At 36.5% G+C, this 26,713-nt stretch overlaps 2 protein-coding genes across 4 annotated transcripts; one reads left to right on the top strand and one right to left on the bottom strand.

The window, feature by feature from the left end:
• Positions 1–8,564: 8,564 nt before the first annotated feature.
• On the bottom strand, positions 8,565–24,314 carry LOC110826824 (V-type proton ATPase catalytic subunit A). Of its 2 annotated transcripts, none has more exons than XM_022057848.2 (13): positions 24,254–24,314; positions 21,165–21,250; positions 20,448–20,560; positions 19,289–19,516; positions 17,621–17,758; positions 16,998–17,149; positions 15,662–15,803; positions 14,200–14,329; positions 13,596–13,722; positions 12,691–12,939; positions 11,952–12,158; positions 9,949–10,138; positions 8,565–8,968 (listed from the first exon to the last, which is right to left on the bottom strand). In XM_022057848.2, exons 2-13 carry the CDS (start codon positions 21,241–21,243, stop codon positions 8,876–8,878), a joined length of 1,848 nt encoding a protein of 615 aa, XP_021913540.1. In that variant the 5' UTR covers positions 21,244–21,250; positions 24,254–24,314; the 3' UTR covers positions 8,565–8,875. The 2 variants fall into 2 exon arrangements, with proteins under 2 accessions (XP_021913540.1, XP_021913539.1); XM_022057847.2 differs by lacking the exon at positions 24,254–24,314 and adding an exon at positions 22,383–22,536.
• On the top strand, positions 22,739–25,273 carry san (Probable N-acetyltransferase san). Of its 2 annotated transcripts, none has more exons than XM_022057849.2 (4): positions 22,739–23,026; positions 23,585–23,721; positions 23,826–24,012; positions 24,749–25,273. In XM_022057849.2, exons 1-4 carry the CDS (start codon positions 23,019–23,021, stop codon positions 24,939–24,941), a joined length of 525 nt encoding a protein of 174 aa, XP_021913541.1. In that variant the 5' UTR covers positions 22,739–23,018; the 3' UTR covers positions 24,942–25,273. The 2 variants fall into 2 exon arrangements, with proteins under 2 accessions (XP_021913541.1, XP_021913542.1); XM_022057850.1 differs by having other exon boundaries at positions 22,742–23,026; positions 23,847–24,012.
• Positions 25,274–26,713: the final 1,440 nt, after the last annotated feature.

Raw genomic sequence — 26,713 nt, forward strand, 5'->3', positions numbered from 1 at the left:
CTTTTCAGAATTTGGGGACTTCTATTGTATTGGGTATTTGTGTTCTGTGATAGTACGGAGATTGTAGTAATGTTTTCCCAGTGGATAAGATGACAGATTATCGGGTTCGACCTACATTTAGAACACCTGATTTTGAAGGTCCGAACTCGTTTTGGTCAGCTGCATTTCTTTTATTATTTTTATGCCTTCTAGATAAGATAGAACACAACCAGGAGAAGTTTCGGGACAGGATTCTGATCAGGACCTTGATCGATCACAGTGACAACTATCGAACTCTGGAGTAGCGGCCGTATATTTCAGCAGATTATTTTCTACGAACGTGTTCTGATCGTCAAAGTAACGTACTTAAAAATCATATTATTTTATTTTAATGGCTTCTATTAAAAATGTCGCCCAATATCATGGATGATGGTGTTACGCATTCAAAATATTTAAGTTATTTGTTGGTGAGATTTTATATTCTTAAGGCAATAAATATAAATATGATTGTCTCTGGGATGTTGTGCTGTATGATCTAGTAGAAATTGGCCGACGTTTCAGGTGTGCGCCTTACCTCCATCATCCTGATGATGGCGAAGCGTCTCAGAAGACAATCCACTTCATGTTCTTTGTTCATAGCCACGTCTAATAGTTTACTTTTTGAAACAATTATTTCTAGAAAGTCAAAATAACTTTTTATCCTTTACAATTAGGACAGCTGTTGTTTAATATAACGAAAAGGAGGGACCGAGGTTAAGCCTCAATTTACTGGCTAACAACGCCTGTTCGGTTGGAGCTGGCTAACGATGTATTTTATCTGTTCGGTTTTGCTGTGTTCCAGTTGCTGGAGTATTCCTGAACCATGAGAGCAGGACAAAAGTTTTTTTTTCAAGTGTTAGCCATCTAACATGACTAGCACGGTTAACATGATAAGAAAACATGTCTAATGTGCGAAAGAACTTGTCCATGTTAATTACATTATCTTATGTTGTCAAGGACGTGAAGTACCTGAATAGGTGTTTTATTGTAAGATGAAACGGATCTTTGCAGACTCTGTAGCAATTCTATTCCTCTTTTTTTCTTTAAGAAATAAGAACATTCCCTAAACTGAAAAATCATCCTTGTATTAACATATTAGTACTTTTGTGGTAATAACAATTAATTCTAAATCGAAATAAAGAAATCGTTATTTGTCCTAGAAATATCATATCTCGATGAATTACATAAACCACTTCGCGGTGATTAGATTCGTTGTTATGCAATGAAATGAAATCACTTCATATCGCTTGTGATTTCCAGCACAGCAAGATGGAAAGATTTACAGGGCCTTCAAATTCGTTAATCGGTAATACAGTTGCCAGAATGTGACTGATTATTTCTGTTAAAATAAGTAGCAAGTCTTAGCACCAAGAGAGAATAAATTAAGGGTACGATGATGAAATAAATGCTTACAAAATTTTGTCGACAAATTAAGTAAAGAGGTTAGTTGGGAGACCCAGGCATGAATGGATGGTAACTTATTATTAAAATGGATTTTATATAAGCAGGTTAGATTTAACTAGATCAGAATATAATCCAAATAGTAGTCCATGTAATTAAAATTTGAGTTATATGAAAACAGGAGATTTCTTGACCAGCTGGGTAACTTAAATTTTTGAGTAAGAAACTGTACCATAAAATTAGTTAATTATATATAAACATATATATATTCAGATGGATACAGGCAGACGGGTTTATGTTTGGTTGGTAAGTTTAAATAATAAGAAGGGAAATCAAATATTTTATTTAATGTTTATACAATTTTCTTTACATGACACTTCAGTTTTATTCGACGTCTGAGTAGGTCGTGCTAGACAGTAGAGCCAAAAATAAATTCAGAATAACTGCAATTAAAGTTAAAGGAACAAGTCTGAAGAAGTTCCTTGTTTTTCGCGTGGATGCTGGAACTCGGTTATTATCTGACTGTCATTTCATACAGGTTTATAAAGAAATAAAATTAAAATAGCTTACACTTCTTCACGAGCCTTGAAGTTAATTTAATTACACCCAATAATCGCCGAGTGCTGTGTGTTGACACTTAGGCTTACAAGACGTAAGTGCTAAGTTGCCGGGGAATTAATAAAAGTGACATTCCCAAGACAGAAGAACTAAGTTCAGGGAAGTGTTACACTGCCCTAGCTCAAGGCCACTGGTATGAAGATGGCTGTCTCCTGGAATGTTTCGTTGTGTAGTAAGGTAGACGTTTCAGAAGTGCTTCATGTCTCCATCATCAGGATAAATCCGTGTGAGCTTGTAGGTAATTACCAACGAGTAGGAAAAAATACTGTCTTGATTTTCAGGCCAAAATTGGAGGCAGTTATGTGCCACACGGCGTTAGTACCCTGAAGATCAACATCGACATCCTTGTCGTCGTGAGAACCTCAAATCTGATTTCTCTGAGAACCTCATCGTTAACCTCGCGTCTGTTTCATATGTGCACTGACTCTCATGTACTAATTTCGACTGTATATAAATTATTTACATACACAACCTTGTAGTTCTATAATACAAGCGGCTTTTTAAACGCTTAAATATCTATTGACTATTCAGAGAATCTGTAATTTGAATCGTACTGCTCGCCGAGCCATCAATGAGCTCTGGCATTTTGTAGAGACGCGTCTGCATGCAAAGTTTCAGTATCATAGTTGGTGTCACTGTGTTCCCACCTCACGTACCATTCCTTGACAACATGTGACAATGAATGCCCTTCGCTTTCAGTTAAAAACTCATTAGACGGGCTCACCAACACAGTCACCGTGTTTTTCTTTTCTTTCGACTGTAAGTTCACGTTATTGTCTTTAGAATAATAGCTACTGCTGACGCTTTCAGGCACAGAAAGTAAATTTGCTTATGAATTTCTCTTGCATCTAATCTTTTCCGATGGCGTAGTAACACAGTACGAGTGCAGAGCGGAGGATCTGCGATGGTGAAATCAATGTAATAAGAACGGGCAAATAGTTCCGCTTCTGGTGACATTAAAATAAGTGCGCGTTGCTTTTGTTCTTTTGTTGAATATACGTGTATGAAATGAGAGAAAATTCGTATCATTTATTGAGGGAATCAAAGCGTATTTCTAATTTCCCTTGTAAAACAAATTCAGTAATGAAACGATGTGACAGTTAAATATAGTATTTAAACCTGCGGGAATTTGGAGTCATGCGATGTGAATCGTGTGGACATCCGATAGACTAAATTGAGGTCGCAGGGATCTGGAAACGTTTTGTGAAGAGCTATTATTATGTAATATTATGGTATTATTTTCTTTAAACCAGTTGGCAAATAGAAAGACAAAACATGTTTTTTTATGGATATCTAAATTGTTACCATCTGTTTTCTCAGGTGAACACTTGGCTGGGTACACCCAAATATTTATTTAAGCTATAACGTAAACTGACTTTCGAAATTCAGGAAGCCAGGTAAATGTATCTTAAAAGTGGTAACAGTCTAGAATAGAAAATGTGTCAAATAACCTGAAAATAATTCGTTAACATTTATTTAGACTCTTACGTAAAGCGGTTTTTAAAATAACCCAACCTACCCTAAAATCAGAATGGCTCAGAAAATGTAATATGGAAATTCCGTACAGAATTTCACTGAAATCGGTCCAGTAGTTTGGGCAGTTTTAATTGGCAGATGGGTAGACAGATGAAAAATATAAATTTCGCTCCCAAAGTATGCTGCTAATTTTATCTATGAACGACTGACCAAAATCTTTAACTGAACTCAAGAATAACTCGTCAGTCTGAGTCAGCTGGAGTTCTGAATTACAAACATTTCTAGTTTTGAACCTGAGATGGCTGAAATAACCAATGAGGAAATTATGTGACGGAGAGGCCGTTAATTTAGTTTTGTACAGACGTGATTAAATCGAGGAAGTTTCGATGGGCTTGGCATGAGAGAAACTATTGTTCTGTGAACAGCTGCTTGAAATACTGTGATGTGTCACTTTGGGGCCGGTAATTGCTTTAATAAAATAAGTACTGTATGAAAGGTTCAGGCGCACCCAGCTTCCTCTCGGCAACCTTTGTTCTCAAACAAACCAATATCGACACAAAATACATCCATGCGACGTTGCGATACTTCACTGCCGTCCATCTGTCCGTCCCATCCTGTTTCCCCCAAATCGACGAAATTGATATTTTTCTTTTCCTTCACCGTCAAATCTGAAATGAATTGACACATTTTATTTATTTATTTATTTTAAATAACGGGAATTCTACGCGAAGACTTGCACGAGTTTATGAGCGTGGACGTGGCCTTACGAATGTTCCACCCACCAGCAACGCGGGGATCCCACGCTGGCGCCATAATCCAGCCAAACAGGCTCCAGGCATTCTGTCCACGCTAAGGTCATTAGCCCCCCCCCCCCCCCCCAACACAACTTTGACGTCCTGACACCAATCGCAAAGATCAAAGCTCATGTCTTGACGGAACAAGTACCCTCTACCAAAAGTCAGCATTGACGGACTGAAACTCTGAAGCCAAATAGCGCGAACTCGTTAGAATTGTTATGCTATGCGTTGGCTTACATTTCCTAACTTGTTACTTATACTGTAAAATAGCGACAGCTGATACGATTAAAATGCAGAAGAATATGCAAGTATCGTATCGAGCCTTCACTTCTGGGGCCCAACATAGCGGTCGAATAGTTCATGGTCTGGAAGTAGTGGGTTTTAATATCGGCCCGGAAACCGGGTGCCCTACAATTCTTCTCAAGAAGGCATTTGATCCATTTATTCATCACACTTCCATTTTGTTTTGCAGCACAGGACATCAGAGAACAGTACAAGTGGTTTGTTTCACCAGCCATAGTCCTTCGTACTTATATTCTTTAACTCTTACAATCTCGATAATAATTCATTACAAGTATTTTTGTACTAGTTCTGCACAGAAAATATTAATTTTCAACACTAAATCTTGTCTCAGCACTTTCTGGTCGCATTTGTAAGAAGTTCACTTCGTATGCTGTGTACGTCAATGTCACCGGCTGATAATGGCGCGTACAAACTGACGTCTGAACGCGCTAACACGCTACACAAATGAATTACGCTGGCTTTCAACATGGAAACCAAGGTCTCGACATTGTCGGCAATATGCGTTTACTGCAAAAGAGTTGATTACCATTTGGTGTACATAAGCTTACTTAAAATTTACTTATTTATTCATTTCTTTGTTTGCCCGTTGACGTTTATCGTCCTGAATTCAATTAATTACGACATGGAGTTCACTGCACTTGCGCCAAGATTGCGCTTTCAATGGCAGAATTTATATACGTGTCCATCGAAATGTAATGTCACGATTTTACAGTGTAGATCAGTTCAATATTTTTTGGACACACTAGGCCTACATCAACATTTCCTTCTCCCATACTGCTAAAAGTAAACAATTGTCTCGTTTCCTCTTGGGTGTTACACACCGTGACGATAAACTTGAATCAGCGATGTTTCAACCACATTGTGTCAAATCTAAATACAAATATTTTTTTCTTCATATATACGTATAAATAACCAAAAGTTTTTAATCTTATTGTTTCTCGTTTGAACATGGTTTAGAAAAAACGTTTCGCGTGGTTGAAGTGGTGGCCCGCGGACGAAACCAGCCCCAAGACAAACTGTAACCAGACCAACTTGTCACCAGTTGCTACAAGCTTTTTTTAATCTGAAGGATTTAAAAAATATCGTTGTTCTGATCTCATTTGCTGTTTTATGTACATGTGCCACACATGCTGTTGAATTGAAAACCCTGCTGTAAAATTAAAGTTTTCCGGTTAGAAAAGTTACAGCAGGTCCAGTGACATTGGAGCCAATCACATGCCCGTGGCAATATGGATCAGTCAGGTCCCTTAAGAATAATATGTGATTTTATGTATTAAAATTTTAAAGATTTCAGAATTACCTCACCTGATTAATGCAAATCTTTCACTTTAATTTCCACTTAAATCTTTGAAACTTACAGTAGCAACATAATTCCTTTTAAAAAATTTAGAAGTGACCCACTTAATTCTAGAATCTTCAATTCTAACTCAACTTTTCTTTTTCTTTTAGATGCACCAGATTCAAATTGTGCTCCTAAATCCTGTTTAACCGCAATATGCACGTTCGTACTCATCATAAAATTTATCTTTTACCACACCATTTTAATTTTTGCTCAAGGCATACAAAAATAAAATTGCTCCAGTGACCCTGAAAGATATGAAGACATCCTATCATTAAGAAAACCTACTTTTTAATCACAGATAACGTACCTTCTTAAGTGCTCTTTCAAAACAGCTCTTCACAAAAGAGAAAAACCTGAAGCTGTGGTCCTTGTTACATTTTCTATGGTAAAATACAGAGTCTCCTTTCATGCCTATCAGAAACCTCATTACTTCTGCAACCAATGACACTCTGAAAGAGCTGGCAAGAAACTGAGGACAGACTGTGGAAAGACAGAAGAAACCAGAAACTCTTTTTTCCCCATCAACCCATATAAAATGCAGAAGGTGACAGGCAAAAAAGAGAAATTTCCAAGTGCTTCAAAAATTGCCTCAATCAGGGGTTCTCACCCTTTTTTGCTGGCGTACCACTAGTTCTAATTTAACACATTAAATGTACCACTAACCAAACGCGTTCAGGGAAAACTTATTTATGTTAATATCATCTTTTGATTTTCTCACTCAGTTCGCATACCACCAGTGGTACGTGTACCATAGGTCGAGAAACGTTAGCCTAGATCATTCGAAACAATCCATCACATTCCAAGGCCTTTGTAAACATTTAACACGCGAAGTCGCAGTGAAGAGTCGCTCATCCCCACTCGCCAGCTACGCAAAACTGCTTATTTCATGTATTCATTAGTTACCCGATAAATGGCAAAAATCTCCGTCACCAGCAACACGAGTAGGTACCAGCTGATGTGATCAGAGTAGAATGAAAGGAATGCATAAGGACACAACTGTTTCACAGTTTCCAGAAGCTGCCTGAAGAAAACCATGAATAAGTCTGTCAGATGGTCTGATTTGAATCTGGGACCTTCCAAATACAAACAGGAGTGAATATGCACTACACTGTGCATTAAATATTGATATTTTGGTTAATAAGTGTATTTATTTTTATGAAATATTTTAATAAAACCAATAGCTTGGTAAAATGTTTTTTAGCAGAGTCCAACAACTGTGGCGAAGAAAAGTTTGTTAATGTTGTATTTCACTCTCTGAGGTCAATGATATAACGGCTGTAAAAGGAAGATAAATGATAGATGAACGAGTCTGACATCGGGAAAAGAGCAGAAAAGAGGACAGTGAAGTCGTAAAAATCTGTAAATCTGAAACAAAGGTTGGAGGCCCTGCCATAGCTAAGGCACTAGATTCTGGCTTCTTACCATGCAGACCCATGTTCAATCCCATAACTTCCGTTGTTGATTACTGAACGCTGCGGTGGCACTGAGCAGGTCCTTCCGCCGCTACTCTATAACTCCACATTGATGTATCACCATCAAATGATGTGTGTGACAGCCATGAACAAGCATCGTGTTATCATAGCGCTTGATCCTACGTTACGGACTTCATCATAGGCCCTACACTTTACTGGTCTTGGAGTAAATCTACTTCAAATTACAGAAATGAGAGATGGTCAGAATCAGCTGGAGGCACCAGTCTGAAACTACAGGTTGGGTGGGAAGTAGGCATTGAGAAATGGTTATAACCCCTATATTTCCAATGCAAAGCGATTATTTAATGCCTACTTACTTCCCATCCATCCTGTATTACAGACCAAGAGTGCAGTAGAGCCAAACACTTCATGATAAAAATTATTTTAAACCTGCACTGCTTATACTCTTCGTAACACAATTAAAGATTTACCATGGGAAGAACAGGAAAGTGTTAGCACTTACCCGCTGTCCTACGTGAGCGATTAAATGCAAGAGGTGCGAGTTGCGTGGGTGAAGCGGAAATATCAAACTGGCTGTTTGTGTGGCGCTGTCCTAGGTTCCAGCGAAGCGGCCAAAGTCCGAGATCAAATATTTTGATATTTTTGCGCGAGTCGCTGCGCTGGCCAGTAAGGCGCATGCGCAAGAAAGCTCTGACCATGCAGTACAGGGAAGGTGCATGGGCATGAAGGCCATGTGTTTCTACTGTGGTCTCTCACGTAGGACACAACAAGCGAATCCCCGCTTCATATGACATCCCATGCTGCTTATGCAGCTCGGATAGCTCGCTTATTATCGCTTACATAGGACATTGCCTTAGTTTATGATTCTCACTTCTCACTGCTGCAGAAAGTATAGATAAAGAAAAATTAATTTTTTTGACATTCGTAAGTTGAGATACATGAAGCGAGAAATGCATACAGACAAGTTTCAACAGACAGAATATGCAGCAATTTTTATGGACAAAATCTAACAAATTCAAAGTCAGCAAAATATTTGGTGTTCCATAACACCATTTGGAACGTTCAAAGATGATAAGTCTTCATATTCAAGTGTGCTGCCTTGTTAAACGAGTCTCACGTACTGTAAGTTTCTAAACCAAGAAAAGAGAAGTCTTTAACAAGGTGAATCCCATCATATGAAGTTACATATATTTTATTTTACTTACATCTGTACATTACTTTACACAAGACTGATGACATTTGTACACATAATACTGTGATGTGACCGGCACCACAACTAACTCAAACAAATCTCCTATGTGGAATGCAACATGATAATAACAAACTGACAAAACCTCCACCCATTTGCACAAGTTCTGACATGGAAATGTACACTGAATACGCTTTATACTACGATGTGGACTACGGTACATGGTCTACAAGCTGATAAGTATCGTAGAGTAAATGCACATTACAAGGAATGGAAAGACACTGCCGCCAGATCTCACTTAATCCTCAAGGTTGCGGAATGCCTGCTGGATGTCTTCATGAAGTTGTTCAAAGTCTGCCTTAATCTTTGTTTCTCCATCTTTCACTGGATCCTGTTGTCAACAAAAAAATATATCATATACAAAATGAAAATAAATTTAGTGATGATTTAGTTTGCATCCTGGATTGTTCTAAGGTATAATTTCCTTACCAAATATTTCTTTAATTGGGGCCTAAAGACATGTTACATCATCACCTTCACTCTGTTGAGTGCAATACTGGAATTGTGATAATGTTACAAGTTTGAAATTTTTTTATGAAATATTAGCAAGACTGCAAAAAGAATATAAGAATTACTGTGTTAAGATGTCATTTTCATCATGAATACTGCCATAAAATACATGGCAAGGTGCATGGGCAATCCACAATTACCTATGGTTACAGAATCTATGGGTTCAAGTAAACCAATTCATGTCCTCAAATTGAACTTCTGTAAGATCCACTTCAACATCTGTCTTCAAAGTAGTCTCCTTTCAAGAGATGTAACACCACTAAGTTCTGTACTCCATTGAAGCTACATATCCAACTGTTCCAATTTTCTCAATTTCAAAATCCTGACAAAACAGAATTCTTCATGTAATGTTTTATTTTCTAAGTAAAGACAACGGATCACAACACAAAACATCTCGTAAATAATTATTCCACACATCTTGTTCATTACTGCTTTGGAAACAGTTTTTGAACTGAATAACAAGCAGTTCCCAAATTTATTCCTCCCTTACTTTCATCACAAACTTATTTTCTTTCTTTCTTTCTTTCCTTGTTCCTAGACATTTAATTTTGAAACAATCTCAAATTACGAGGAGATACACAGCTTTTCTTGAGCGTATTTTTAAGAAAAATGAGAAAAAGATTTTGTTTTTAACTCTGCAGAACAGACATATTATAGGAAACTTAAAATTAAGATACATTATGCATACAACACAAAGGCTGCTGTTACCAATCACAAACTTGGCTACCTAAATTGTGTGCATGATGGGCATTAATTTGCCTTCCTGTATCAACAGAACTCTCAGGTCTCACCAACACATACCTTAAATTTCATGGAGGATAGCTGGTACAGTATCTGGCCCATACTGTCTCGGATCACACTCCAAGTGATCTTGTTTTCACTCTGAGCTGTTGACTCCACAGCATGTCGAGACATGTCGTAGAAAGCCATCATGTTCTTCAGCATGCCTACAGTCTTGTAAAATGGGCAGAAACGGTCATATGGGGAATAGCTGAAACAAAATCAAGGTAGCGACATACTTGACATGTGCTGGGAAGTTCCTATTATCAATCCATCTCTTTTAATCTGTCAGCGAGCAATGTGCTCAGATACCAATGAAACTGTTGCAATTTGAGCACAACATGCTTATGGAACATACTGCTCAAAGTTGCCATTTTGTTAAAAAAGTTTTCAAATGTCATTTACTCAACTACCTCACAAGAATTCATGTTATTTTGAAATAGCTCTTCCTGTGTTGTTAGACTGCAGGAACGAGTCTGATCACAGTATCAGCAACATATATATAGTAAAGTGTTATGCCCCTGTTGCAAACCTACTGCCTTACACATAGGCCAGTTTTAGGACAGTACTTGAAACAGAAGGCTATATATTAACCCCTTAAAAGAATTTAAAATCTGAAAGCTGGGCAAGTAATTGAGTGAATAATTAAATGCAATAGGACTGGGATATATTTGGCACAATCCAAAGGAGAATAGTGAGGGTACAATACATACAAAAATTAAAGAAAGCTGCAATGATATAGCTTGACAGAATATGTTTGCAAGTATACAAGAAAATGGGGTCATTAGTATTAAATACAGAAAAATATTTGCATAAAATTATATGTAAACAGGAGAATTAAATCAGTAACTTTTTTAAATAGGGGTGACGGACATAGATTTATAAGAATAAATATGGTACAGTAAGAAAATAGTACCACCAGAAACAGTTTTATTAGAGCTGCAGACCACTAAACCTTGTGTTAAGTGGACACAACCTTCTGTACAGATACATTACTAATGCACGGGATTTTAACATAAAATACATGAGCCTTAATTAAGCAAGTGCAAATGAACAGGTTAATATAGTCTTCTGACAAGTGTTATCCTAGAAATACCTTGCTGCAGTACCTAGAAACAGATGTTTCTCAAACAACTTCTAGATACAGGCACATAAATCAACTGAAATCTCAGATACTTTTTTTGTCATAGAATATACAAATTAAATACTATTTAGAAAGCATTTAAAAAGTTTAATTTCTGGCACAGTTTCTCTCTGAATACAGTTCAGTTGGAATACAGTGCAGTTTTCTGTTTAAACAGATCCAAATTATCGCTCTAAACTTCAGTACACAGATCCTGGCTTACACTATGGAGCGTAATTTCAACAAATATTTGAAATAATCCCCATGTTTTATTTTATCTCTCTACATTCTTATTTTCAACCAATTTTTTCATTTTCCCATCAACTTTACTCTTGAGAGGGAGCCACATGCTTTGCAACACTCTGATGACTGGACGCAGATCCAGCGACTACCAGACTACATGGTGCAACAACCCAGAAGACAGCCATCTTCAGACTCACCGCCATGAAAACCTCAAATCCTAATTAATTTCTAGAGTTCCAAAGCACTGCATTTTCATGATACAGATTAATATCTTTAAGAAACCAATTACATTTCTCTGAAGAAACAAGGGTTCATCTGCACAACTGTCACAAGGTTCAAGGTGAATTCAGAATAGCAACATGTGGTTGCTAAAGATAGCTCAGTCAGTATAGTAACTGGCTACGGACTGGGCGACCGGGGTTCGATCCCCAACGAGGGCAGAGGATTTTTCCTCTAGCCTCTGCATTCAGACCGGCTCTGGGGCCCACCCAGCCTCCTATCCAATGGGTACCGGGGTCCTTTCCCGGGGGTAAAGCACGGCTGATCACTCACCCCCATCTAGTGCCAAGGTCAAGAAAGAGTAGGAGCTATACCTCCACTCCCCACAAGCGCCTGCATGGCGTACTTTACTTTGCATAAATAAATGACTACACTATACCTGTTCTGCTGCAGGAAGTCATCCTTCAGTAATCTGGCGACCTCAAGGGTGATCTTGTCTGACTCGGCAAGAGATGCCTTGCCAACAAGCTGCACAATTTCAGACAAGTCCTCCTCCTCCTGAAGAATCTCCTTCACTTTGGTCCTCAATGGCACAAATTCTGCGTAATTCTTCTCATAGAAGTCATCCAGAGCACGCATGTACTTGCTGTAATAATGATGGGAAATGTGCACTCCATCATTCAATGTGAACAATGGATTAAAAGAGAGTAAATAATGTTCTGTAATCACAGACACATACCACAATTCACCCATTCACAACTATTTTTAGTTTCTCTTTTATTCTTTTGGATCTGGATGAGCTTAAAAACCATACAGTCTGCAAAGTGCATGTTGTTAAAAAAACATTACCAAGGGCAAAGAACATTTATTTGTGTGGTATTAATGACTGATTCCAATGCTGTTTCCATCATGTATGTTTTATAGAACAGAATGAGTTGTGATTGTTTTAAGTAATACACAAGAAATAATTTGGAAATGGCGACAACTTACACAAACTTTTCACTCATTTCAGATCTCTGGTCACAAAGATGAGTTACTTGTGATATCCTTTTTAGTTATGGGAAGAAGAAAGTGAACAAATAGCATCAACAATCACAGATGAATACCTCTCACTAGCTGTAGTGTGTGGTATCTACAAGTTTTAATTAAATTTTAGAAGACACAAAATCTCTCATTACCTGTAAGAAATTAACCAATTGATAGAAGGAAAATGTTTGCGCTGTGCCAACTTCTTGTCAAGGCCCCAGAACACTTGCACAATACCAAGTGTAGCAGAGGTCACAGGGTCAGAGAAGTCTCCTCCAGGGGGTGACACAGCTCCAACAATACTGACTGATCCCTCACGATCTGGGTTACCAAGGCACTTCACTCGGCCTGCGCGTTCATAAAAGGATGCTAGTCGCGCACCCAAATATGCAGGGTACCCACTGAAAAGTTACAGACCCTCAGACTTAGATGTCACAAGTACTGATTAATAAGGGAAAGAATATTTAATATAAGATCACACCAACATTACATTATGCGACATGTTACATTTTTTTATAAAACATAATAAATATAGTGGCAATGTGAAAATTTTATTTTGCAGCAGGACAGCATAACTAGTGAATCACTGGAGGTAGGCACATGAAATTTGATCTGGAGATACAGCATAAACATACCCATAAATCATGTATGAAATATGATTTGTATGTCACTATTTACATATATGGTGATCGTGCACTGTGGTTATATCCGAGAAATTTAATGTAGCGAGAAAAACTGCATTCAAGTTAGAAGTTTTCGTCAAACATCAAATAAAAGTAATTCTAAAGCAAAGGTGAAAACCTATGGTAATAAAGTATCTCCTCGTTTCATGCAATTCTGTCCAGGAAAGGTATCAGACAAAAGTTAACCTTTATGGATTTTACAAATCGCAAAATAAACGCTGGTAAAGAGTAAGAGACGAGAGATTAAACTGTAATGTAGTCATGCTCAAGTATATAAACAAATTGCAAAAACTTCACTTACATATACTTGGATTCTGCTTCAACTTACGTATGCTTAATAAACTGTGCCTCTAGCACACATGCACACAACTCACCTGTCAGCAGGCATTTCTGCCAATCGACCTGAAATTTCTCTCAGAGCCTCAGCCCAACGGGATGTGGAGTCAGCCATCATGGACACATTGTAGCCCATGTCACGGAAGTATTCAGACAACGTAATGCCTACAAGATATTCAAAGTAAGCATGAATTTGATTTCAAATCATATAGTAATTTTATGCAATGACAATACAGCAAGACATACAAAGTGCTGTTTGGCTGCCAGGTGTAACATGACAGATACCCCATTAGTATAATCTTCCCATACACAAGTAACGAGTCATGAGTAATGTCTATTCAATTTTAGCAATCCTATGTAACTTAAAGCTTTTGCAGCAACAAAATATGATAAAATCTTCTTGGGTAACCAGTTGCATGAATCCAGTGCTGCCTGGGAACTAGGGAGTGCAGCTTGCAATATGTCTGGTAACTACTATATCTTACATTTAACACTGTTAATTGCAGAATAAATAAAACTAGTTACCAAAGTGAAAAGGACAGACTTTAAAGAGGAAAGTCTGATATCAAGCTTCCAGAGAGATGTTTAAACGCAATAAAGTATTCAATAATGATTTGTCACAAAACATTCAGTTCTAAATACCTGTGTAGATAGAAGCCTCTCGGGCAGCAACGGGCATGTTTGATGTATTTGCAACAAGAGCTGTTCGCTTCATGATAGATTCGGTGACGCCTTCTATCTCCACCGACAGCTCAGGGAAGTCCCGCAGAACCTGCATAATATGACAGACCAATGAGCCACTGGTTTGCCTAGAGTTACAATCATAGCAGAGTTCCATAACAAGACCTGCGCATCTGCAAACCATGTGCAGTCACTAAGTCAAATTTCAGCACATCTCAAACATTTAATCAAATTTTCTGAAATGGCCATGTGATTTTTCAGAAAATCTTTCATGCAATATGTATGCACTTCCTAGGCAAATTTCACAATGATTGAAAGAAGATCCACTTTTATTATGTTCATCTATTTATGGGTATGTACTGCTGCTGCTATGGATGAGTGGATTTTAATGCACTGTAAATCTTTATGCTTAAATTTAATTCTGAGCAAAACTGGACATTAGTGACTGCTGCATTATTATTATTATTATCCCATCTCTTCACCACTTTATGGGGTATGTACTTCCATGTACCCGAGACAGACCTTGTCCCTAAGGTACATATGGCAGCAGCTATTTCCGGGATACATATTGTTTTTAGCAAGTGCCACATGTATTATATAATTTTATTTTATGAAAGCGTCTTCCAAATGATGTATGCAGTTCCCAAAATGGCGGTCTTCTGCAGTTTTTTATTATTATTATTGTTGTTGTTGTTGTTATTTATGGAGGCATAGATATACTTCCAAACCTATGTTAACAAATACTGTTTACAAGATTATCTTAAGCTACATAAAGGTTTCAACCTAATAAAGCTAAGTGATACAAAGACAGAAGATCAACTGAGTTTTGGACATACAGATAATCAGGGAACAACGTAAAATTTAAACTGAGCCTAACCAGATATTTCATGCTGTGTAATTTTTATGCAGCATCTAAGAATTCAAAAGCCATGACACAACAGTTGAAGGAGAATTTATAAAATTCAGAAAAATACTTGTTATAACAGGTATTTGTGATCTCCAAAATTGACCACTACAGTACAATATCTCAGAAGTGTCTCTCAAACTTAAGAATATTTAATATGCTTGATGTCTTCTGCATCATATGAACTGAGAAGTTACACAGTTAACTTTTTCACACTTACATGACATGAAGTACTTAAAACAATTTGCATTTTATATAAAGATAATATTTCTATCTATACAACAAATTATATTATATACTATTTGTGTATTATATATAGCCACAGCATGCTTCAGTTTCTTTCTAACCATCATCATAAAAGTTAGAAATTAAACTTATGACATTTAACCTGAGTGTTTGTAAATGTTATAATACTAAAAAACAAAATGTTGAAATAATCAAATCATACCTTGAAATGTTGTGTATTACACTTAAAATCCAAAAACATCATAAAAGAATGAAAAGACATTAGATACTCACCTCAGACATTTCATTTCCTCGCTCCCCACATCCTACATAAATGATGACATCTGAGTTGGAATATTTGGACAGAGATTGAGATATAACAGTCTTGCCACAACCAAAGGCTCCAGGAATGGCAGTAGTGCCACCCTGCACACACCTTCAACAGATTAAAAATACAAGGTAAAATGATGGCAGCAAAACCGGGTATAATGAAAACTCATCACAACAGGGCTCATTCAAATACCAAAAATAATAATGCAGAAATTCTCCTATAAGCCAGAAAAGCAAGAAGTCTGGAACATCAGAGAGGACTAAATTTATGAGCATGACACAAAGCAAAAGTCAGTAATAAAGTCATAACATATCACTCAAGACTTAAAAATTTACATTCCTTCTAGAAACACAAATAAACAAAATGAGGTTCATGATGAAGTTACTACAAGAATAAATTCTGTAAATGCTTGCTGTTATTCTGCTGAGAAACTGTTATCATCCCACCTACTTCCCTAATTCTATACAAAACAACTTTTTTCCATTTTTTAGTATGGGTGTGATCTTGTGAGGTCAGTTTTGGTCTCCTGGGTTGTTACACCACATAGGTTTAATTGGAAACATATTGCCTCTCTCCAGAGTGCTGAAGTGGTAATACATTCTTCTGAAACACTGGTAACAACCTACGGGACAACATGGCATCACAACTTAAAGACCAAAGCAGACACCTTCACCACAGAGATGCCCTCATATCTAATGATCTCTCAAAGATGGTCACCTTCTGGGTTGCAGTTCTATGTAGCCTCGTAGAAGTTTACCATCAAAGCGGATCATTTTGCTGCTTCTATCACCAAAGCAATGATTTCTCAATTTTTAGAGAACACAATTACCTGTGTCCAGAAAAAATCTCAGGAAAATACTTAGAGCTAAAGAGGATGAAGTGAGTAATTTAGGCTATTAAATAATGAAGAACTCCATAATTTGTATAGATCACCTAGTAATGTTACATTTGTGAAACCCAGCAGGATTAGACAGACTGGGCATGTGGCCAATAAGGGAGAGATGAGGAATACATACATAATTTTTTTGAGAACACCGCCTGGGAAATGTCCACTTGTACAACTGGAAAGGCAACTTTAATACGGAGTTTACAAACAGAAATTTGCAGAATGGCAAGTGGATATGGTACGCTTAGGTACTAGTGGTGCTGAATCTTTGAATTGTTACCACAGTAGCAGTAAGTTATTCTGAGGGCAGAACATGAAATATCAATGACAAAGCAAAGGAGATATGAGCTAAATATGAACAGAGAAAATTAAACTTTGGAGATCTTAGATATACACATATATTCTTCTCTTACGGAAACAGCGAGTCCAACACACGCTGCCCAGTCAGCAAAGGATAGTTAGCGGGCAGCTTCTCAGTCACAGGTCGGGGCTGACGCACAGGCCACACTTGCAACATGGTATATTTGGAGTGTTCACCATCAAACTCTGTCTCCAATACTATGTCCTGCAATGATGTGAGAATTCTTTCACTGCCAAGTGCTTCTTGTGTTATGTATACAAAAAACAAACTAGAATGTACTCTTTGGAATATACTGTAGTTCCAAGGGTGTTCTTCAGGCCTCATCACAGTTTTGACACCAGCAGGGCAACCAAGGGTACAAATGTCAACATGGAATCCTAGTTACCAGGAAAAATTCAACAGACAGACATGGACAGGCCCATAAGTTATCCTTTGCTCAATGAAGAACACCCAATAATCTAATGATAAAAAATACAGAACAAAAATTATGTGCAGATATAGTAGCAAGAGTAACAAATCCAATACTCTATTTGTACATACACAATAATTTAAAAATACACGTTCATCAAACACTTTTTAAGTGCAGGCAAAAGTTGTCTACTAAAAGCTTCTTTAAGACTGACAAAATCATAAACAGCATTCGAATCAGACTTCTAGACAAGCTGCACAACTTACATCCACTGTGTAGTTGCCAGGGGAAGCAATGTAAGTGACAGTGCCCTTGGCACGTGGGGGCAACAGCAATTTGTGCTTCACAAGGGTGTTCTCATGCACAATCCCATATAGGTCTCCCCCTGTGATGTGGCTTCCAGGCTGTAACAGTCAAAGAAAACTGCTAAAATCTGTGTGCAGCTGCTGGCCAGACATTTCAATATTATTATTTTATAAATTCAATTTCTAAAGACTTATCAGAGATAAAAAAAGATACAAGCATTTCACACAAAATTACACATATCCTTTCAACACTGAACAATCTTTTTGTATCAAATGGACATTATGTACTTTACAGTACAGGGTAATTACACTGTATGAAACATGCAGTGGCATATAGTAATATCATAAATTTTATTTCATTACACAAATTAACAGAATTATGATACAAATATGTGGTACCCTTCAATCAACTAACACAAACCCTTACCAGTAACAATGCATTTCTTTTAATCCATGGTGAAATACAGTACAAAAATGTTATAATAATCATGTTTTTAAATTTCAATGACAGTATCCGCATCCACCTTTTCCCAGCAAACCATACCTGTTGGAGTTACTGGGTCCATTAGCAAAAGGAGAAGACATGAACCAACGAGTCACGTATATTCAGTGGGACAAAGAAACATATACTGCAGGATTTACAGACCATTATCAAAGAGTGAATAATCAGTAGTAACTATAGCCATCACATTCCTTGGATCTGATAAAAGTAACTTATATCTGTGAGGAAATTTGTAATCCACACAATTGGAGACTGTACAGACCAAATTCTAGAAAATTATTCTTGAAAACATAGAAGGTAAACTTCAATGTATTCAAACAATTTGTTACATTGACTGAAATAATATTCTTCAGTCTTGGAGGACACCACTTTCAGCAGCTATTGTAATCAGGTATGTAAAGTGTATTTACTTAAAACATTTTGTGACTGTGGATGGAACTTTCACTACATTGTGCAGCAGCAGGTAAACATTTTACTCAGAAGAAGCCGCTCATCAACTTCTGCTGCACTCTACAAAAAAGGTACCAATACAATTGTAAACCAAGGAATGAATAGGCGTGTTTGAGGCATCACATGGCTAACAACACATATACAGGAATGCTGTTACTTCCTACAGAAAAGGCAGATGCAATTAAGCATTTACAATTTAAAAGATAAAATTCTCTCAACCATACATTAGAGCACCCACTGTTGGTACATTAACAATTCACTGTTTCTGGAACATCCTCATAAAAAGAAAAACATCTCTGTCCCATACACATCTTCTTGCTAACATATTCAGGAGATATGGAACATAAAACAATATCCGAACAATTTCTATGCCATTTCTCAAGGACATTCCATTTTTCTGGACACTTAACTCAAGACCTTTGATGTACATAACGAATTTCATATCTTAGATCCATATGGAAGTACCTTAAAAGTAGGTATTTTATAATATATACACAAGACAGTTGTATAAGCTGCTCTCTTAATTTCTCACCAAAAAATATGTAAATCTGAACATACAGTTCCAATGACAACTGATTGTAGGTAGACTTGTAGTTTACTTTCAGAAGCAAGAATAAAAAGACACACAATTAAAAAACACACTTCAGTTTCTGGCTTGTGCCACAACATTGAATTACCTTAACATTTAAAGGAGCAAACTCCCACTCTTGTGTCCTGCTCAGAGCTGGCACATTCACACCTTTTGGGATATATATGCTCTGTGTCAGCTCATTGATGTCCTTCAAGGGACGCTGGATACCATCAAAAATGCTACCCAGAATCCCTGGCCCCAATTCTACAGACAAGGGTTTTCCTGTGCGGAGTACAGGGTCACCCACAGTCACACCTGATGTTTCCTCATACACCTATAACATATCATTGTACATGCACTGAACAATAAATTATCAGTAGTTGCATATCTTATACACACAGCTTGAATTGTATTTACATAGTTTTGGTGCTGATATTTATGCCTGTAGTCACTAAAACCAAATGTCTTCAGGTAAAAGCACTCAACAACGCAGTCACACTTCTTTGTTCAGTTTAGGGGAGACAAATTTTGGCAGCATCCAAAATAGATCCAACTGTGGAAACATTTAACTTGGCTCAAGATTCCTGTGGTTTACTTTGGTCTTTTCAGGTGAATGCTGTGGCAATACCTTAAAACAAGCCCTCCACCAAAACTTCAAGTTCATAATACATAAATCTCAAAATTCATTCCCTGCTAAATATTCTCTCCAACTGATCTAACACCCATGAACAACTTACACACAAAGTTTATGCAGAACACGGAACCCTACACAATCAAAGAAAATAGGCTGTTGCGCATAAAAAAGTAGTGGATTCCTCCATGTAAGTACTGTTGATAAGATCTTATATTCTGTAGAGTATCTTCAAAAGGCTCGACAGTCAGACACATTCCCTAGAGAATTTGTGTAAGGTTACTTACCAACTATCCTCTTTAAGGAATTTCTTGCATACTTTCAGGCATTTGTTTTGTCTGTCGTTAGTAGAAAACATGACTGGAAACATGACTCTTTCGAGTACAATAAAATTCCTAAGGTGTTCTTCACACCATATCATCATGGGCAGTGATGATAATATGCAAAAACACAATTTCTCTATGGTGATTTGATGATGCTGTGAGAATTATGGAATGGACAATGACGAGATATTTGACTGGCTGGAAAATCTTATTAAGCATTAAATACATAATGCTAATAAAAACAATTTGGCCACCAACAACCAGGCATAAATAACAAAAGATATGTGAAACTGATCGGGTAAAATACAGACCTGAATAGTTGCCATATCACCCTCTAGCCGAATGATTTCACCTACAAGCTCAAAGTAGCCAACTCGAACCAACTCGTACATTGCAGAGCCAGCCATGCGCTCAGCTGTAACCACTGTCAACATAAACCATAACGTGTGAACAAAGGTAACTCAGTATCACCACTCACATCTAAATACCTGAAAGAAGTCTCCTAAAAGAAGGGAATATACTGCCACCAGTGTACATTTACAAAATACCTATAAAATTGAAAAATGTTTGAATTCATATATAACTACTTATTTTTGTTATTATCAAGAAACTTGTAAATGGCATCGATAACCTTGTAGTTTCAGTTGGATATATCTTCCACATAGAAACCATAGTTACACCTCGCCTTCAGTGTTATCAGCATGCATATATTAAAACAAACTAAAACCTTTTATTTTTTATAAGAGTTACACTAAAATATCCTGTGACCACACTTCAATAACACTGATGTGCTTGACCAATACATGAAAGCAAAAATCATCCTTATTTTCAAAATTTACAGAAAAAAAATCCTACATTAAAACTGTAACAACACAATCACAAGAAAACATCACTCACTTCAAAAATAAATTAAATTCCATCATGGTGTCCAACATCTAAATACAACTACTCACAGGGGATCCTGTTTCAAAGTCTGAAAGAACATTTTCAGTGAAAATTTAACCATTAACAGAGGCAACACAACTCACCTGGTCCAGATACAGCAAATACATAGCCATATTTGGACTCTCGCTCTTCGTCTTTTATTTTTGGAAGGCTTGGTGACATCTTTATCCTGTAAAATATCATTTATTAATGACTGAATACAGCAGTTCATTGCCAAAAGTTGTTTGGTCAATCACATATTTCAAGCAAATGCAGTTTTTCTTTCTTATTCAAAATACTTGCATTTGATATGGGGGGAGGGGGGGCAAGACCATAATGTTATCTCAAACAATTTTTTTTCTACCTTTCAGATTAACAATGCTTTATAAGGCCTACACATTCCTCCGTGTTTTATAAAGGAACAAGCAACTTACACAAGCTCTGGAAAGTGTTTGGTTGCCAAACAAAAATCCCCCACTCCACCTTGACCTTGCAAACTGTGTTGTTTTACAGGGATGGGATGTCCCATATTTGGCAAAGAGACTGTTGTAACCCACACTTCATGTATGTACTAACTATACAAATCTTAATTAAGATTTTTCTCAAACAGTGAAGTGCAATACATGGTATAAGTCTCATACCACATTCAGAGGCAGTAATACCACACTGCTACTTTATGGTTAGGTCTAGCCTGTAAGGCTTTTCTCTCTGGAATTAAACTTTACTTTGCACTTTCACCTTTGAAGTATAATAAACTTAAATTTTATTCCTGAATGAGACAAATACTTCCTTCTGAAAGTACTAAAACTACCAGAACTGTATACAGTGTAACTACTTCTTATATACTAAATGTAGGTCAGTAGTGTAGTAAGTCTGGGGTCAGAATTTATTTACATTCCATGATAAGAATTCCCCATTTCAGTGTGAAAAGGATCCAACAGCTATTCAAAAAAATTAAATAATGCAACTGAAACACTTAAAATGAAAATGAAAAAAGTATTGGAGACTGAAGCAGAAACTGCAAATTTGCACAATTTACTCACCCATCATACAAAATGTTTTATTATATAAAAACCCACTGGGTAATAAAATTTAACTGTTCACAACTTTATTTTAATCGCATACATACACACAACCCAGTTAAATCCAAATACAATTACACTTAGCCAGAGAGCAGCGTTTAGTAATCTTCATAATACAAAAATTTGAGAAAATCGTTGAACATAATATATTTCAGCCCTTAAAAACGCAATATTTATATTCCATAATATGAAATGCATACAAATAAACTACCTATTTCATTGCAAACAAATTATACATACCACTTCTCTTCACTATCCCAACTATGATCACAAGACTTGTCAGCTGACACTTTTGTTAATACGAAAGTCATACTACTTGAAGTTTCAATTCGAATACACTTTGATAGTGAACATGTCATGTCATACCATGTTATTATTTAATATCCTCTAAATGCAAGTGAAATTTCAATTTAACTAGCTTGTTACAAGACTAATATTATTATTAATGCGGATCCTAACATGGGGACTTAGTTCTCACATTGACTAATATGATAAATTTCGTTCAGAAAATCAATTAAACTTTGAGGGTATCACGGTTATCAATAGCAGGGATCACCAAGGTATCTAAAAACTTGGGAATCACATTAATAGGAGTGGTGATAAAAAAGTACTTCGGAGGATCGTTTCTGCTGTATGCATTCTCATACTTGGTCATGTATGTTGGTCACACTGTGCATTCTGGCGGTAGTTAGTAATTCTGTTACGGATTGGTAACTCATCTGTTGGTGCGAGGCGGGTATGAGGCCTGGGTTTGTCTTATATGGTTTTATTGGTTAATATTTTGGAACATTTCTTACAATTTTATTCAAAATTTTATTGTTATATATAATCTTAAAGGAAGAGTGTGCATAGTTATTAATAAAGGACGCTTGTATCATGACAAGGTACGTATACGTTGTATAGATCGATTGCCACAGTTTGAACTTTTATAGACTAATTGCTAACCTTACAGAGTCTAACAAAAAGGAGTCTTATTTTGCAGGATTAAAAGTGTACAGCAAATTCTTCCACAAATTAAGCGTGTGTACACGAGCAGAAGTCTATTTAGAGTTGTGGTAAAGACATTCCTTTCAACTTACTCTCTGCAGTTTATGAATTTATATTACCAGTTACTAATTAACGGAATACAGTCAAGTATTTACTGTAGTATTAAGCTGTTCGGAATGTGTTTTGTATAAATAGAGATAGAACTCGTATGTAGTGTGTCAGTATGTTTATATACATGGGCATTTGACAATCACCTAGGTGATGGTATTAAGATGTGACAGTGTGATTTGTTCTTGGAATATGTTGTAAATCTTTGTATTTAAGGTACCTCCTAAATGTGGAAGTCTTGTATATTGACTCCTACATCCTGAACATCAGGACCACAATATTCTTTTTAATACTCAGTTTCTTGTTTTGAATGTTTATTGACATACACTCTTGTCTTTTACTTTCAGGTCAAAAATTGAGTTGGGAGATGTAACTCCACATAATATAAAGCAGCTTAAACGTCTTAATCAAGTTGTATTTCCAGTCTCTTACAATGATAAATTTTACAAAGATGTTTTGGAAGCTGGAGAGTTAGCTAAATTGGGTATTGTATTGAATGAAGTTTTGACTATAAAAATTTGTTATGGAATTACGAGAGTATATATAGTTGATGATTAGGTTTCTATAATGCATTCTCAATGTTGACAGCATACTATAATGACATTGTAGTGGGAGCAGTGTGCTGTAGGATTGACACTTCAGAAAACTCAAGACGCCTGTACATTATGACTCTAGGGTGCCTATACCCTTATCGAAGGCTTGGCATTGGCTCAAAGATGGTAGAACATGTCCTCAAATATGTTCATTCTGATGGTAACTTCGATAGTATTTTCCTGTAAGTACATATGATGTTTGTTTATATAATTTTAAATGCTGTATATACTGTAACGTGGGACGGTATACGACCTTGATTGTCAACCCTGGATTATTCACGTCTGCTGCCCCGAATCTGATTTTCCGACTGAATACTTGGTTGGATTGTAAGAGACCAATGTCCTCCAGCAATTATCAATTTAATCAAACTAAAATGTCTTTTACAACACAAAATGATCTATTCTACAACACACTTCACCTACAAGCGATTCACAGCTCAGCTATCTTCGCACTCTCCTTCCACACTCACCTCCTACACTATTGCTCAAAGCCGATTGTCGGCTTTTAAACGAATGCAACAATGCCAATAAACAGACGCAACAATGTAAACACAACGTCTATAAACAAACAATAATGAAAATAAAGAGACACAACAATGTCTATAAACGAGTACATCAATGCCAACCGCAACATGTCACAATACTTTTGTTCATTGTAATGAAGATTGTACATAGTAGGATTTGAGTTCTAACAGTGGCAAAGATGTTCTTGTAGGTTGTGATGCCATGTGGATTTGTGGGTAGATACCAGTGTTTCTCCAAAATGTTGATATCTACACAGCACCACAAACCAGATCATCATTGACATATTTTAAGGTAATATGTCATTTTCGTAAAGGGACATATTCTAAATACCAGTAGCAATGAAATGACACTCAGTGTAAGTTAAATTAATATTTGAATACATTTTATTTGCAGACACGTGCAAGTGAACAACGAGGGAGCGATAGACTTCTATAAAAAATTTGGCTTTGAAATTGTTGACACTAAGGAACACTACTATAAGAGGATTGAACCAGCTGATGCACATGTGCTGCAGAAGACTCTCCGGCCTAAAATAACAAATGGTGATACTAAGACAGGTGAAGAAAAGAAAGACAATGAGAAATAATGAAGAATATAAGGATGTGACTTTAAATTATTATACAAACTCTTAACAGTTTATTACAATTGATAAGTGAGTGTAATTACATTATTTTCATTCTGGTTCAATTAATGACAGAAGGATGGTGGATTAAATTATAACAGTACAGGAAGAGAAATATTACTCCAGCTATGAACATTGGGCATGTTATTTCATTTATTTATGTCCACAAATGATTTGTAATATGGACCTTACTCTTTTTCAGTTTTACATTTCTGATACCTAGACTTCAACAGACTTCTCTAGCTGAAATACATTTTGTAATTAATGGAAATATATGGTTATGTTGCAAGTTTCAATAGCATTGTCATGAGTCCCTGCTAACACATTCATCCAGAACAGTCAGAATAATGTATATCTTTGTTGCCAAACCAAGGATTGGAACTAGAACACCAAAATAAATTTAACACATCATAAGTATGGGTGAGGTGAACTCATTTCACTAAAATGGAATGTCATTATGCTATTATACATTAGAATACTCTAAAAAACCTCTTTGTATGGCAACTGTTTAATTTTTCAGTATTCCAGTCTTTTATATTGATGATTCATTTTTAAAAGCATAATATTGATACTAATAAAAATACAAATTTAACCAAGAAATGTTTAAGTTGTCTGGGTAGTTTACACACAGATTTTCAACTTCATGGGTTATGTAGCGTAACATTATGATGAACTGAAAAAGCTGTGTGAATTTGTGGTCTATTGTAACATCTGGCTAGAGATTCAAACCCAGGATTTCTGAAGCATGCTAACAACTCAACTGTGCTCATGGTGAATGGACTGTGATGAAATTCTATTATGAGAATGTTAAAGACTGCTAGTCACAGGTATTCAAAAGAAAAATGACAGTGAGACATTGGTTTTAGTCTTGTACATAGCTCCAATCCTGATAAATTTTGTTAAAACAACTATTTTGATATTAAAAGATACATGTCAAGGGATTAAGAGCGTAGATGTGTCTGAACCTGTATATTAATTCAGTTCTTGTTAAATGAATTAAAAACTCCAAAAGACATGAGATATATGACTGCCTGTGCAGCCATCACACTTGCCAGATTAACCAGCACAGTACTGCCAAATTCTATGCAGGAAATCATGTACAACCACAATCTGCATTACAATTTACCTCATTCATTTACACTCCATCTTCATAACAACAGAGCTGACATAATATTTCTGTACAAACCCAAATTTTAGTAATTTCACTCATTGATGTTTGGGACCTTCAGTTTTAGAATACATTCCTTACTTTAAAGATAGGCTGGTGGTACAGTCATGTCCCCTCTCCATATAATTTTCAGGTCTTGTTTAGGCTTCAGCATAAGTGAAAAACACTTTAAAGGCCCGTCCATGTCTGTCTAGTCTTTAAGCACACTGTTACTACAATGACCCTGAATGTCACAGTTACTTTAGATACCACAGTTGAATTTTATATTCCCCTGTTGACAACACCTGCTATGTGGCATAAAGAATATCTTTGGAATCTTAGTGTACTCCAAAAAGTACACATTTTTCTAGTCTTGTTTAACCAACTGACATTTTAAGGAAACTTGCTCTGACGATGTTGTTGGAGGCAAACTCACTGTTGTACACCAGTATTTGTGCAGTATGTACAGTAACATGGTAGCCACAGAACCTATGATGGCAATGATGAAGAAAACCAGCAATTCTAGGGGTGTAAATTGTACACATGAAAGGTTCTGAATGGATTTTCATGACTGGCTAAAATCTGTTCC

The sequence above is a fragment of the Zootermopsis nevadensis genome, unplaced genomic scaffold (assembly GCF_977971745.1).
Source record: "Zootermopsis nevadensis isolate Lab colony 2312 unplaced genomic scaffold, Znev_1.0 Znev_ptg000020l, whole genome shotgun sequence".
Classification (NCBI taxonomy): Eukaryota; Metazoa; Arthropoda; class Insecta; order Blattodea; family Termopsidae; genus Zootermopsis; species Zootermopsis nevadensis.

What these genes read in the sequence shown, in the direction of transcription:
- LOC110826824 (XM_022057847.2), bottom strand. Translation starts at nt 22,501, where the DNA reads ATGACATGTTCACTATCAAAGTGTATTCGAATTGAAACTTCAAGTAGT. An exon ending in TGGGATAGTGAAGAGAAGTG is followed by an intron (nt 21,251 to 22,382) that starts GTATGTATAATT and finishes GATATTTTACAG; the next exon opens with GATAAAGATGTCACCAAGCC. An exon ending in TTGCTCCTTTAAATGTTAAG is followed by an intron (nt 17,759 to 19,288) that starts GTAATTCAATGT and finishes TGACTGTTACAG; the next exon opens with CCTGGAAGCCACATCACAGG.
- san (XM_022057849.2), top strand. An exon ending in TGGAGAGTTAGCTAAATTGG is followed by an intron (nt 23,722 to 23,825) that starts GTATTGTATTGA and finishes CAATGTTGACAG; the next exon opens with CATACTATAATGACATTGTA. An exon ending in AACTTCGATAGTATTTTCCT is followed by an intron (nt 24,013 to 24,748) that starts GTAAGTACATAT and finishes TTTTATTTGCAG; the next exon opens with ACACGTGCAAGTGAACAACG.